The sequence below is a fragment of the Lupinus angustifolius genome, unplaced genomic scaffold (assembly GCF_001865875.1).
Source record: "Lupinus angustifolius cultivar Tanjil unplaced genomic scaffold, LupAngTanjil_v1.0 Scaffold_1_137, whole genome shotgun sequence".
Taxonomy (NCBI): domain Eukaryota; kingdom Viridiplantae; phylum Streptophyta; class Magnoliopsida; order Fabales; family Fabaceae; genus Lupinus; species Lupinus angustifolius.
In genome coordinates, this window is record NW_017715467.1 from 22,103 (window position 1) to 37,895 (window position 15,793).

Here is a 15,793-nt window from a genome sequence, read left to right on the forward strand (position 1 = left end):
GCTAGCATCAAGCTTAGAAAAATGAAGCAAAACCATAGAGCTCTTGTGCTCTTTCTATGGTTGTCATTGACCGCGATACGACCTAATGTGGTCATAATCTTATAAAACGGTTGCGGGATGGTCATCAAGTGTTGTGCGGACAATTCATCGTTGGGTAAAATGGAATTAACCTTATTTAAGGGAATGATTATTTAATGAACATTTAAAAATTGCAGGACTTTAATTTAGAAACCTTTGCGCAACCTCAGAGGAACAACTCCAATCTGAGCCACTCTTACAACACAAGGTAACACGCAAGAATGGATGCTGGAATGAACTTTGTATAAGAGATTGATGAGGTGAGGGAAAGATGGATGAACTGGATCATGTGCAAAATACGATGGAAGACACGCTGCAGGACATCAAGAATAGTCTTATCCTTCTAGTTGTGAACCAAAGAGTGATGAATGACGGAGGCCAACGAGGCAATGTTCCCTCAATCGAGGAGGAGCATTGCCTCATGACGAATGCCTAGCAAGAGGAGAAGGCTCCACTAGGCCTCATTTCATATAGCCTCAGGAGCCCATATTTGGTCAACTGACAAGAACACCACTGATCTTGAACAACAATCAAATTGGGGAAAAGGGTGGAGCTTATGAGGAATGGATGGAGAAGATCAAGGAAAAATTGAAGACCATCAGTGGGGTTGATGATCATGGGTCTCTATGGATTGAGGAGTTATATCAGTCCATAAACATTGTGATCCTTAAGGGTTTCAGGGTACCCAATTTTTCTAAATAGGATGGAAGTGGCAACCTGCGGTTCCATCTAGTTAGTTATGCTACGAAGATGGCAATATGGTCAAAGGAAGACAATTTTCTCATTTTTTCCATGAGAGTCTAACTGACCTGGAATTGGAATGGTACTTGGAGTTGAATTTAAGTCGGATCTCTAGGTGGACCGAGCTTGCTAATTTGTTTATGGATCAGTATAAGTTCAATATGGAGTTGGCCCGACTCGTGAGTAGTTGGGGGTAATGTAGAAAAAGAAGACTGGGTCATTAAGGGAGTATGTGATAAGGTGGAGGGGTTTGGCGGTAGGGTGCAACCCATAATGACGATGCCAGAAATGTGCTCATATTTTATGGGGACCTTGGGGGCCCCTTATATTGGAATCATTGTCGGGGTTGCCTATAAGGATTTTCATGAGTTAATGGATGCTGGTTGTAGAATTGAGATGTTGACTAAGGTTGGGAAATTATCGATGGGAGAAGGGTATGCTAGTGGTGCTAAAAAGAGCATACTACCAAAGAAGAAGGAAAATGAAGTAAACCAAGTACACCAGCAACAACAATGGAGGTCTCAATATGCTTCTCCTGAACCCGCACCCACGTACCAAGTGAACAACGTCCCACAACCCTTCAACTACTCTCACCCTACCTACATAGACCAACCCATACCTTACATCTCCAATCATACAAACCCCTTTTTCCGCCAAACAAACAACCAAAACCACAATGCACCCACAAACACACAAGCTCAGCCAAATCGTCACCCAAACACATTATTTTCTAACCTTCCCCCTTTTCCAAAGCTAGCCATATCCAATGCCGAACTTTCCCGACAATTAGTAGATCGTCACCAAATGGCATCCTACCTTGTCCGGCCCATTAAATCCAACTTTCCACCCTGGTACAACGTGAACCACATACATGAGTGATGAGAGGGGTTGGGATCTAGACTCTCACTATGACTACCATCACAGTCAGGTTGGGCACTCCATAAAAGATTGTTGGGGATATAAGGCGACGGTTCAAGTCTTGCTAAATCTTGGGATCATCCTGGCCCAAAAGGGTGAATGTAATGGTGAGGAAGTCGATGTGGTTGAAAAGGTTATACTTAAGGTTCCACTCCTCAAAGATTCAAATCCTGAAAGAGTGACTCTCAGGGTGAAAATGCCTCAACCTTTTGACTATGAGAGCACACACACGGTCCCATAGAGTTATAAAGTGAAGGTGAAAGCAATGGGAGAAGGCCTTGCGACTCAAGTATCAAATAAGGTCATGGCCAACGGAATTACAAAGAGCAGGAGATGTTATGGTCCTCTAGAGGGTGATGCTCAGAAAGTTGGAAAGAATGTTGGAGAGAAAAGTTGTCTGGTGGATGAAGTCACCGAGAAGGAAGAGAAATAATTTCTGAAAATCATGAGGTAGAGCGAATAAGATGTGGTAGATCAGCTGAGAAAGACCCATTCTAAGATCTCTTTACTAGGTTTGATTATGTTCTCATATTTGCTCATGAAGGTGTTATTGAAGGTAATTAACGAGGCCTATGTTAACCTCGATGTCACATCCAACAAGATGGTTAACATCATTGATCCAGTAAAACATGTCAACATGATAACCTTCTTCGACAGAGAAATGGTGAAACGGTCAGAGAAAGTACCTCATACACTACTCATCACAACTAAGTGTCGGGGTCACATCATTGGCAAGATACTTAAAAATGGAGGATCAGCTTTAAATGTCATGCCTCTATCCACTTTGATGTCTATGGGGATCGGTTGAGATAAGGTTGTTCCTATGCAGATGATCATGTATGCTTTTGATGGTAATTAGAGAATCATATTGGGTGAAATAATGTTGTCGTTGGAAATCGAGCCTAGTGTATTTCAGATTCTATTTGTGGTCATGGATGTGGATTCCTCATATATAATGTTGCTCGGTAGACTGTGGATCCACGAGGTAGGGGTTGCACCGTCCATTTTGCATCAAGCGGTGAAATTCGTCAAGGATGGATTGGTGATCACGGTACACGGGGAAATGGAAGTAATGGTTTCAAAGTCGATCTCACTGCCTTATCTGGAGAGTACCAAGGATGGTGATGAATTCTTGCTTAGATTTGAGGTGGTGGAGAGTCAGCAACGTGAAAAAAAGAGTCACACGCATGAAGTAAACGAGGTGGTCCCTCGAATCATGGTTAAAAATGGATATGAGGAAGGAAAAGGCTTAGACACATGCCTGCAAGGCACTCAATTATTCGTATCAGTCTCCAAAAGGTTTGATAAGTTCAGACTAGGCTATGAAGTTCGCATGGAGAGAAGAACAAGTGTCTAGGTTAAGCGAACAAGCATGGTGGAGTGTTAGAGAAGCATATCCCCCATATCACTGAATCATTCCCTAGGCCCGCTGGAGTGATTTGGCCAGGTGACCTTATTGAGCCATACATCCATCTTTCCATCAACTCTTTGGAAGAAGACAACGCACCCGGGGCCAACAATATCTGCACTGATGAGGACGACACACCCCTACAGAATTGACATTTTGAACCATTAAATGAGATAGTTTCGTTAAATTAAATTTTTTATTATGTTGTAATTCTGGATTTCGGAATTTTTTGAAATTATGTTTATGTGACTTGAGACAATATCTTTATTAATTTGTATAGTTATTCAGTATTTCACATCATTAACCTATCTCTCACCATTATCATACTCAATTTCTTACCTTATACTATATAAATTCACATGTTTTGTCTCCCTTTCCATCTCCCAACGCTTCATGAATGAATACAAGTACCTAAATTTTGTAGAAAATTTACCCACTAATATGGTAGTTGAAAATCTATCGATTAATTCGTCTACAACACCAGATGATAAACCCATTGAGTTAGATGAGGAAGAAGAGGTTGTGGAGGAATTTTCAAAGATGTTGGAGCATGTTTAAAAGAGAATATGTTGTGAATACTGAAGAAGTGGAGTTAATCAACATGGGGATTGAAGATGATAAAAAGGATATAAAAATGGTAGACAATCCGGAATGCGTTGAAGTGATAAATTTGTTATGAGAGTATATGGATGTGTTTGCTTGGTCTTATAAGGACATGCCAGAGTTGGATCCTAACATAGCGTCACATAAGATTCCCCTAAACTTGAGTGCCAATCCCAATAAGCAAAAGTTGAGAATGATGTGTCTGAACATGTCATTAAAGGTAAATGAAGAGGTGACAAAGCAGTTGGACTTCCATTTTGTAGAAGTGTCTAGACATACATAATGGGTTGCTAATATGGTAATGGTACCCAAGAAAGGATGAAAATTGAGAATGTGTGGACTACAGAAACCTTAACAAGGCAAGCGTGAAAGATGATTTTCCCATCCCTCACATTGATGTGCTAGTCGACAGTGCAACCATGCGTCATTGGTTTTCTTTCATGGACAAATATGCAAGGTACCATCAAATTTGATGGATGCTAGTGACAAGGTGAAAACCACTTTTATCACTCCTTGGGGGACCTATTGCTACAAGGGCATGTCTTTTGGACTAAAGAATGTAGGGGCAACATATCAACGTCCTATGGTGGCCATATTTCATGATATGACGGACAAAGAACTGGAGGTGTATGTTGATGATATAATCGCCAAGTCTAAAGAGGGGGACAATCATGTCGTAGTCTTACGAAAGTTATTCGAAAGATTGATAAAATATTAGATGAAGTTAAATTCGGATATGTGCACATTTGGAGCATCTTCAGGGAACATGTTAGGATTCATTGTCGGCATGGAAGACATAAGGGTGGACCCCAATAAGGCGGAAACGATACAAGAGATGCCAGATCAAAAGTCTGAGCAAGAGGTGATGAGTTTTTGTTGGTATTTTTGGTACTACAAGTGAACCGTATCGTTCAAGTAACAAAATCCGATAAATACCGTGATATCGTCCTAAGAGAGCATAGTGGATTTATACTAATTGTCAAAGAAGTAGATTGAAATTCATAGTGGATTTACAAGATTTGAGGTTTTGATATTTTTTTGGTTTTGAAATAAAATTGTAAAAATGTAAAAGTTTAAACTATGAAATTAAATGAGTTGGGATTGAAATTCATCGTTCTTTCCATTTGCAATCCTTAGATTCAATTCTGTACAACTTGTGAAGTTACATATTTTGATGCACATTTTCTTCGAATCATTTATATCAATTTCTTGAGTACAAAATCCTTATATGATTACTTAAATACCAATTCCTTGGATATTTAACCAATTATCTAGCATTAAATTCAATGTAAAAGCAATTCATACATCATTGTCCATTCCTAGAGCATTGATGTATCAAGGAAGATAAACCAGATTCGATACCAATTTCAACTTCTCAGTTCGACTAGGATCTAAAATTAAGAATTCAATAGCAAAGTAAATTCAAGCATTAAGCACGAGATAAACTACTCAAAATCAAATAACTGGATATATTAAAGAATTGAATCGAGGAGTACAAAAGTTAGAAGATTATATTTCAATCCTAATATTGGTAAACTAGCCACTCATCCTTACCATTACAACACTTTTATCATGAGAAATTACAAGAAATTCTAGATCTAAAGTCGCTCCCACAACTTTTATCTTCTTCTCCCGTGTTTCTCCCTCTAATATTCATGTATGAAGCTTGGAAAATGATTGGATAACTCCTTTCGCTTTACGTAACTGCCTATATTTATTCCATACTTTTGATCTCTCCCTCAAGCTAGAGATTCTCGTTTGAGCAAGAGAAATAACCACTTTCAACATGAACACCTCGCTTGGGCGAGGGCCAGGCAAGGCAGCAGGTTCTTTTCTTCTTCACTTCTCGCTTGAGTGAGAGACCCTCGCTTGGGCGAGGGACATGTAGGAATTTGAACATTTTTCCATGATTTATTGCTTGAGTGAGAGTCCCCTCGCTTGGGCGAGGGTGTAGTGTTTAACAACCTCAAACTTCTTCTTTTCTCCTCTTTTTCCTGTTTCTTATTCTGCAATGGACATAAACACATGTAATTCCTAAACATGACAAAATTAAGCTAAGTTCTTGGAAGTTGTTCATAATTTGCATCATGAGTACACATTAAGTGCCTCCAAATCATATATATTTCATTCACAAAATGGAACTAAAGTAGTTTTCTAGGCAGACTGAATTATATTGCAAGATTTATTTCAAACTTGACTAGCACCTTTGAGCCCATGTTTAAGTTGTTGAAGAAGAATCAACCAAGTAAGTGGGACGCGAATTGTCAGGAGGCTTTCGATAAAATAAAGGCTTATTTGGTAAATATGCCTGTCTTGGCACCACCAATGCTAGGACGACCATTGATTTTATACATGACTGTGTTACAAACTTTGATGGGTGCAATATTGGGGCAATATGGAGAGAACTTAAGAAGGAGTAGGTGATCTACTATTTGAGCAAGAAGTTTAATGAATGCAAATCCCGATACTCGATGATAAAAAAGACTTGTTGCGCTTTAGTGTGAGCATCTAAAAGGCTTCGATAATACATGTTGTACTATACTACTTGTATCGTCTCCCAGATGAATCCTTTGATGTATATCTTTGAATGTCCTCATGTTTCTATGAGAATGGCATAATGGCAAATGATGTTGTCCGAGTTTGATGTTAAGTACGTTACTCAGAAGTCTGTCAAAGGTGGAGCAATCACAGATCAATTGGCAAAAATCCCTATAGATGGAGAACACGAGACACTGAATGAGTTTCCTGACAGTGGAATAGATGGGATAGATGAACAAGAGGAGGACGTTTGGGAGATGTACTCTGATGGAGCAGTTAATGTGCATGGGAGTGGTGTTGGGGCAGTAATCATCTCGTTGGTCATTAAGTAGTACTCGGTGGAAATAAAGCTAGACTTCAAATGCACTAAAAAAATCTTCTAATAAGAAGTGTGCATCAATGGACTTCTGTTTGCATATGAGCTGAATGTCAAGTAGTTGAGGGTATTTGGGGACTCTGCGCTTATCATTTACTAGGACAATGGCGAATGGCAAACTAAGGATATGAAGCTCATTCCGTATCAGAAATACTTGTCTTCCTTAGCTAAGAAATTCGAAGAGATTTTTTTCTCCCATGTGACCTGAGACAAGAACCAGTTTGTAGACGCTCTAGCAATGTTGGTTGTGATGACTAAACTAGAAATCCACATTATTGTGCATCCAATTCGAGTGATTGCTCAAGATGAACCTTCTTATTTTTGTGCTAACTTAGAGGCTGATGGTGAACCTCAGTATCACGATATAAAAAGGTATATCCAACATAGAGAGTACCCAAAGAGGGCAAGTGATGTGAATAAAAAGACGATTCGTCATCTACCGATGACCTTCTTCCTGAACGGTGAAGTCTAATACAAAAAGAGTCATGATGGTACGTTCCTCGAATTTGTTGATACTAGGGAAATCCAGCTAATCATGACTAAAGTACATGAGGGGATCTGCAGAACTCATGTCAATGGTCACATGATGTCACGAAAAAATCTGAGAAGTGGCTACTATTGGACTACTATGGAGGCATATTGTGTGGGTTACGTCAGGAAGTGTAAAAAATGTCAGGTGTACATGGATAAAATCAATGCACGACCTTTCCCATTATAGAGTATGGTCGTCCCGTGGCCTTTCTTAATGTGGGGAATTGATTTGATTGGGCCCATAAGCCCCAAGGCTTCCAACGATCATCGTTTCATTCTGCTGGTCATCGAATATTTCACCAGGTGGGTAGAAGTTGCGTCATACAATAGTATCACTCAAAAGGTGTTCATCACAAACAATGGTACTAATCTCAACGGTGGGGAAGAGAAGAAGTTGTGCGACACGTTCAAGATCAAGCATCACAATCCAACCCCGTACATGCCTAAGATGAATAGTGTGGTTGAAGCAGCAAACAAGAATGTCAAAAAGATAGTAGCCAAAATGGTGGAGAACTACAAAGATTGGCACGAAAAGTTACCATATGTTTTACATATGTATTGCACCAACATTCGTTCAAATACTGGTGCAATCCCATTCTCACTGGTATATGGGAAGGAAGTAGTTTCACCCATAAACGTCAAAATTCACTCGCTAAGAGTCTTGATGAAAGCAGAGCCAGAGGAGTCGGAATAAGTCTAGGCCAAGTATGAGATGTTGAATATGATTGAAGAGAAGAGGTTGGTGGCTTTCTCCCATGGTCAATTATACTAGGGTAGGGTGGCTAGAACTTTTGACAAGAAGGTTCGTCCCACAGAATTTGAGGCATGGGATCTAGTGCATAAAAATATTCTCCCAAATTAGAAAGACGTTCGTGGAAAGTGGGCTCTGAACTAAGAAGGTCCCTATCTTATCAAGAATGGATTCTCGAGAGGGGCTCTGGTCTTGCAAGACATGAATGGAAATATTCTAAAACGTTATAAAAACGTTTTCTTACATATTCATCACCAACGAGCTCCTCATATTTGTAGCAGTATTTAAAATTACGGTAGTTGTAAAATATGAGTCAAATTCTTACCAATCACACCGATACTTATGGGTGTTTGATAGAGTTTAGAGTATGGGATTTGAATAGGTAAGTGCCAAAATTTTCATTTTCTTCTTAATATTTATAATTTTTAATTACTTGTGAATCAGAACCAATATCTGGATTTGATAATGCCTATGAGGCAATATAGTTCAATAACGCCATTCTTGAAAATGGTTAACTCTTGTGCCTCTTTCCATATGTTGTTTTTTTCTTTGACTTGTACCGTCTGTAATATCCTACCCTTTTCACCATGTAAAATAGTACTAAACTATCTAAGAATATATTTTTCTATATAAGGATTCTCACAATATCATTGTTAGATGAATTCCTCAATAACAATCATTTAAATTGCAAAAGTTATGATTAGTTACGGTTAGCATGATTGCGGTACAGAATCCACTATTATGATGAAAACGGAATGTGACATAACATCATAACTGAGAAGTCATAAAGTGATGGTAAATGTGAAGGGTTAGGAAGTGGAGTGATAAATTGGTTGAGAGTTCAATTCCCACTCACTACAAAAATACTAACTTGCCTATAAAAGAAAAGAACATCATAACTGAACATATAACCATTTTTTGCTTTATTGTTTTCTAAATGCAATTCTAATTTGATGGAAGAGGTCCTCCAATATGTTTTTTTTATGTTTAGATTTTTTTACTGATGTGATAAAAGGGATGTCAGGAGATCTCAAAGGGTCAGAAGCAAAATAAAGGGTAACTATTTCATGTTTAACATCTTTAACCCAATCATTAGACTCTAAATGTAAGTTGCATCTTAAAAAAGCTTTTTCCATAGTTATATAGTCCTGTATATCACCACTTCCTAAATAAAATTGTCAAATGTTCTATCCACTTATAGCTTGAAGTGGATTAATTCTCTTTATCAAGGAACAAACCATGATTAAGGAAGCAACAATGCAATGGTCTAGTAGTGTAAAACCTACTAGATCTCCAGAAAGATCAAAAGGTTAAGAGTTCGATTCTTGTGATTCCTTACCCTTAGGATGTGGGGATATCCTTAATAGTACAAAAAAAACCATGATCAATGAACAAGCATGAAACACGATACTAACTGAAGTAAGATGATCTGCACTTATATCATTAGTACACAAGAGAAAATATTATTCATAGTGGGAAAGAGGTTCAAGGTTTTTGAATCTCTTTAGTGAAGGAAAATGTCATTAGCATTAGATTGCATATATATAATCTCTTCTAACCAATCAAAATTTTCATTTCTTTTACAAAATTATGATTGGATATGAGGAAAATGTCAATATACAACTAAAAATGTCAATGGTCACATCCTTCAATTAAAGTTGCTTATGGCAAGCCATGTTCAAAGGAATTGGTGGATCAGAAAATGAACCATTTACTATTTGATCAAATATCCATTTGTTTGCAGCCTGAGTGTAATGAACACCATCCCAATTTACCCAAACTGATGGATCCTTGCATGGTTTCCCTATAAGGACTTCTTTACCATGAACCTTAATCTTTGCTCCACAGCCAATGTGCACATTATAGTTGTACTTCCCACCATGGCCACAACAAGCTCTCAAAGGTTCCTCAAAACCTGCAATTATCAAACAAAACTCTTTAGTTCCAAACATAAAACACATCTTCCATTTCGTAAAACAAATAGTTAACATCAGTGTTATATGTACAACCAAATGCGACAACTTTGCAACAATATTTGACTTTATAAGATAAAGTATCGGTACTCTGACTTATAATGTCAAAAGTAGCCGCGAAAATTGATGCATTATGTTATAGGAATACCATTTTTGAATAATTAAGCCTCAATGAAGAGTTTACTCTGACTTTGCAACAAAATGTGTTATACGTACAACCAGATGCGTAAACTTCGCAACAATCTTTGGCTTTATATGATAAAGTATTGGTACTCTGGCTTATAACGTGAATCGTTAACGCGAAAATTGATGCATTTTGTTATACGAATACCATTTTTGAATAATTAAGCCGCGATGAAGGGTTTACCGTGCTTCTTTGCTTGACTAATGAGGGAGTACTTCAGTGAGTAAACATCAACATAGGTGATGGCAGCCAAGGGAAGTTTTTTTCTAAGTTCAAAAACTGCTGCTTTTAACTCATGGTTGAAGAATTGAGCCACTTCATTGTAAGAGGCTACACATCCTGCTTTGTCCATTCTATGTGCTTTTGATGGAAAAAGTTCAATCATATATGGTAAACAACCAACAGGACCAGTATTGTGAACCCAGAATGATCTTCCACCATGATCATATATATACTAGCAATGCAAGCACACCAGTAAATATATGTCAGAGAAAAAGATGTATGCATTGCATCACTCATCATTCATAATGGTGAAACATGATGCACTATTAGTGTATAAATATGATACTCTATATGTTATTGTTATTTTGTAATATCATATGCTAATACTCAATTTTATTTATTAGTAATTTTTTTAAATGGTTTACCTTGATTATGTTCTTGAATTGAGCCAAAACATCAGGAACATATGCTTTAACTTGGTCTATGGACATGTTGTGGAAGTAACCAGCTGCTAAGTCATTCTGACCAATATCAAATGTGTATAATGCTTGAGAAAAATACTCTGCTTTTGGTAACAATGTTTCATATACTCCACCTACCAAGAAAAACAGATGGTGACTTATTGAGGCAATTGATTCGAGTGACTATTACATCAGCATATTAAGTTTTTTCGTATTAGGTGAGATCAATTACGTGAAATACAGTGCACCATAATTTTTATTGCAAATTGCATCTAAAAATGTGGGATCGTTTGTCGGCTTGGCTAGTTACATGTGGACTAATTCATAGATCTTTGGCTTTCGATTACTAAAGAATAGAGACTTTACAAATAAATAGACATTTCATTGCTGTCATTTTATGAGTATATGGTTACAATTATCTATGTTCCGAATGCGCTTCTGATGTAACCAAGAGAGGACTGTTAGATAAGAATAGAATGTGATATAGATCAATCAGAAGAGAGGTATAAATAATTAGTATTTGTAAGTAGGATTATTAAATCTTGGTTGATGGTTTTACTTCAAAAAATTCTTTGTTTCTTTTATCTCTAGTGATTGAGCTATCCTCAATCTAATTAAAGTTCTTGTTGAAAAACAATTGTTTTTTCTTATTTTCTAGTCGGAATACACACTACAAGCCTACAAGTGAACTCATATAGTTATGATTTTTTAGTCCACTTTATCTCGTAGTGTCCGTTCACAAGTTGGTTTCTGGAGAAAAAGGAAAGGCTTGAGAGCTATCTTACAACGATATTTCCTGACTTTAAAGCCTTCACCTTTCATCTATTATCCTCTAAAAACTAACTCGCAAAACAAATCCTTAGAATTATCTTGCACAAGATTGTAAATGAGATGTATATAAAATAGTAAAAAGAACATTCATTCTTAATACCTTTACTCTGAAATATTTTGGACCTGCGCTGGAAATCATTGAACTGATTGAATTGAACATCCAAAGAGAAAGGACTAAAACCACCAAACTGATGAAGGGTTGTATTCTGAGGTCTAATGGTTGATCCAGCAGTTGCAAAGTTGGCTCCATGGCTAAAATTTGACCCAACCGCATCAAGGTATGCATTCAAATATGGCACGCCCAGATTCTTAGCTTTTATGCATAAAATAAAAAATTATGACAAAAAACTTAAAATTAAATTCTGCCTTTGTCAAAGAAAAATTATCACTGATTGCTCCAAAGTCTAAAGTCCATGGAGTATGCCAACTTTTAACAATACTTCTAAGACTTTTTCTAGATTTGTTTTTATAACTTTAGACAAAAAAATCTACTTTAATTGTACAACAATGGCTAAATAGTAAATTTAGGTGTAAAAAGTAAGATAAGTATAACCCAATAACAATTAAAGTAATTTTATGATGCACAAAAGGGTAAAATTGTTATTACATGTTGCATGAGTCTTCTCCCTAATAATATTTGAGGATATTAAATGTATGCAACTTTATCATCATGTGGTTTGCTGTATTATGAGTTAATGACAGAGACAGAAAATAGTTAACACTATAAGTTTACCACGTATCCTTATTGCTTAGTAATTATTCTTTCCTTTACAATTATGGTAATTTTATTCTCAGTCATTGAATTTTGAGTTAACAGAATCTTTTGTAACTTGTAAAAAATAATGAGTTATCATAATGTTTTCTTGTTTAGTGCGCAAAATTTCTTGTTTGGTCCAGATACTATACAAGACACACAGATTTTGACAGGTGACAGTAAAAAAAATTATGGGTCGAGATTTTTATTTTTGAATTAAGTAAATAAAAAGTTAGATATTTATTTATATCATCACATTCTAGTATTTTAAAGAAGATCTCAGATTATTTTGACTTGACACAGCATGAGTCACAGGAAGTGGAATGATAAACATATTTAAGCTTATTTTATATTTGAAGTCCATTGAGTATATGTTATATATAAAGCTGAAAAAGTATTAAATATGGATTTACGGGCTCAAGTTAAGGTGGAAACAAATTAGATTGTCTATCAGTAGTCTATTATCTACTCTATAATAGACTAGACCAGGCTATATTTTTTCTTATGAACATGTCAAACTTGGGCTTTTAAAAACCTATTTAGTTTAACAGGTCATCTAAAAGGCCTATCAAACATAACAAATCAATATATTTAGTTGTATTATATAGTAATTTTCATATCATATAATTTTAACATAATTAAAATTATTATATATGTAATTTTAATATAAAAATTTATCCGAAAATATAATATAATTATCAGGGTTATAAGAGTTTAATTAAAATAGACCTACTAGCCTATTTAAATGTAGAAATGATGACCAATTTTAAGATTATATAATATAACAAACTTTTATATAAACTAACAATTTAGACTACACTTTTAAACAAATCAGGCTTGAGCTTTGAACTTTTCTTAAACAAACTAACAGGTTAGATTTAGACTCTTATTTGTTATATATGTTAGTCTTACTTATGGCAAAACTTGATCTAACTTGTTTTGGCTCTAACCTCAAGTACAACTTATTCTAATATTAGATCAATGGTTTTTTTGTATTTGAGTTAATGACAAAAAAAAAAGTAATTAGCACTATAACTTTGCTACCCATCCTCATTGCAAAATAATTATTCTTTCCTTTACAATTATGGTAATTTTCTTCTCAATCATTGAATTTTGAGTTAACAGAATCTTTGTAACTTATAAAATATAATTAGTTATCAGAATGTTTTCTTGTTTAGTGTGCAAATTTTCTTGTTATGAGTAATAATGACAATTATTGAAGGAAAACGACAACAATTGATTCTGTCGGTGGACGTTTGAAAATCAAAATAAAATCGAGAAGGAAATATTTTTTGTACAAAATATAAATTAATGAAATCCTTACTATAGAAGATTAAAAAAAATGAAATCAGGCATCCATAAATATCATTACTCTAAACTATAACAGTGATACCAATTTAAGAAAAAAAGTTTAATAATTCGAACCACATAACATGGTCGTAATCACTGTAATCACATTACATCACAACTGATAGCAAATCATAATAATGAAGATGTATTAGGATACAATGCAACCGTATAGGGCTGCACTAATAATATTAGGTTGCTCGAATTCAAAAATATTTGTTAATCATAAAATAATTCATATCATAATGGTTGAAATTGTAGTAATCACAACTTTTTCTACAATTGTAACGATCATTTTTTAAATTGTGGACCACATCACTGGATGCGGCTACAATATTGCAGTTATGATGATCACCACAACCGTAATTGCAGCACAATGATGTAGCTGTCTCGGGCCGCAACCCAACTGCATCAGACCAATTTGGATCGCATCAGACTGAATCGAATCCAAATTTTTTTTTAATCACAAAATAATTCAAACCACAACAAGCGCATCCCAACAACCACAATCACAATAATTACGATTATTACCACAGTTGCAATCACGACCATAATTTGAAACAACATGAACCACTTTCAAAAAATCATATATGTTTGAGAGTACTTTCAAAAAATCATACATGTTTGAGAGTTTGTTTTTAAAAGTAAAATAATAAAATGTCGATGATATTCCAATTATCTTTTATAACTCACAAGTTTTTTCTTTCTTTCTTTCTGTTAAGCTACAAAAACCAACTGAACCCTTACATAAGATGCAGATATGAAAGTGAAAAGAGTAAATGAAAGTATTATACCTAAGAAATCAATGATAAGACGGCCATCACAGTATCGACCTGCAGGGTGATGGAAGTAAGACTCTCCATGAGGAGGACCAGCTTGTCCAAATGCAGCAGAAAGGCCTCCAGTGTCTGAATTAGAATCCCCAAAGTTAAAGATTGCAGGGAAATTGCAATGCCTTGTAGTTGCTAATGAGTTTGTAATTGCCAAACAGAGCATAAGCCAAAGGGAAAGAGGTTTCATATTCATGTTAGGGTTATGGCAGCACCAGTCAAAGAAATGAGGATGAAAAGATAGGGACTGAAGATGGATAAGTTAAGAGAATTTTTTTATATTAATGATATTATTACAGGAACTGATAAAGGGGTGGGCTATCAACATCTTATGTTTGAAGTCTATCTAGAAAGGAGAGCCCTTTGTACAATAAGTAGATAAATGTAAGACAAAGCTATTTATCATTCATTCATTAATATATTATATATTTATACTATATATAAAGCTAAAACTTGAAATAACTTTCCTCATAATATAATTTTCATTTCCTTTATTACCCTTAACATTATTTAATTTTTACAAAAAAAAAAACTATATAATCCTAAGCAACTACCACCAATATATTAATTAACCACATATCTCACCTTAAATTAAACATTATCGTAAATACAAAAAATATAATATAAAGTACACCGAACACAAAAATATATTTTAATTCAAAAAAATGAAATATATAAAAATTGAATATGTAGTATCACACAATATTCGTTGGCAGACACGAAGTGCCTGCACACACTAGTATACATAAGAGATAAATTTGTTTATACCAAAATTAAGTTATACTTAATTTCAGTCATTCATTTTTTTAAATCCAACAGACCAAATTGGTAAGTGCGATACTTTTTTTCTCTCTCATCACTTATTGCACTCACCCATTCAGATCGTTCGATTTAAGAAAATGAATGGTTAACATTGAGTGTAACTAGTATAACTTAACTTATGTGTAAACGAATCTCTCCTTTTATATATATATATATATATATATATATATATATATATATATATAAGTCTTTAATTTTTTTATGATGGATATTACATTGATATAAGTTTCTTAAATAATTATATCTGAATGCATGTGAGTATGTATGATAAATTGATAAATATTTTATATGTGTAACCATTTTGTTGTTGATTATTGTGTATGTGGTATGAAAATACATAGATTTGAAATTAGGGTATGAGTGAACTTGAGAAAATCATAAGTTAGTTGTGAGTGGTGGCATGACTAACTTTATATGGGGATTAA

At 35.1% G+C, this 15,793-nt stretch overlaps 1 protein-coding gene across 1 annotated transcript; it reads right to left on the reverse strand.

Annotated features, from left to right (window-relative positions):
- Positions 1-9,330: 9,330 nt before the first annotated feature.
- LOC109336872 (alpha-L-fucosidase 3-like) lies at positions 9,331-14,831 on the reverse strand. Its single transcript, XM_019573686.1, has 5 exons — positions 14,511-14,831; positions 11,716-11,928; positions 10,749-10,918; positions 10,285-10,555; positions 9,331-9,859 (listed from the first exon to the last, which is right to left on the reverse strand). Exons 1-5 carry the CDS (start codon positions 14,740-14,742, stop codon positions 9,597-9,599), a joined length of 1,149 nt encoding a protein of 382 aa, XP_019429231.1. The 5' UTR covers positions 14,743-14,831; the 3' UTR covers positions 9,331-9,596.
- Positions 14,832-15,793: the final 962 nt, after the last annotated feature.

Coding starts and splice junctions, on each gene's coding strand:
- LOC109336872 (XM_019573686.1), bottom strand. CDS start 14,742: ATGAATATGAAACCTCTTTCCCTTTGGCTTATGCTCTGTTTGGCAATT. Junction 10,556..10,748: donor AATTCAAGAACATAATCAAG/GTAAACCATTTA, acceptor TTGCATTGCTAG/TATATATATGATCATGGTGG. Junction 9,860..10,284: donor TAGTCAAGCAAAGAAGCACG/GTAAACCCTTCA, acceptor TGATAATTGCAG/GTTTTGAGGAACCTTTGAGA.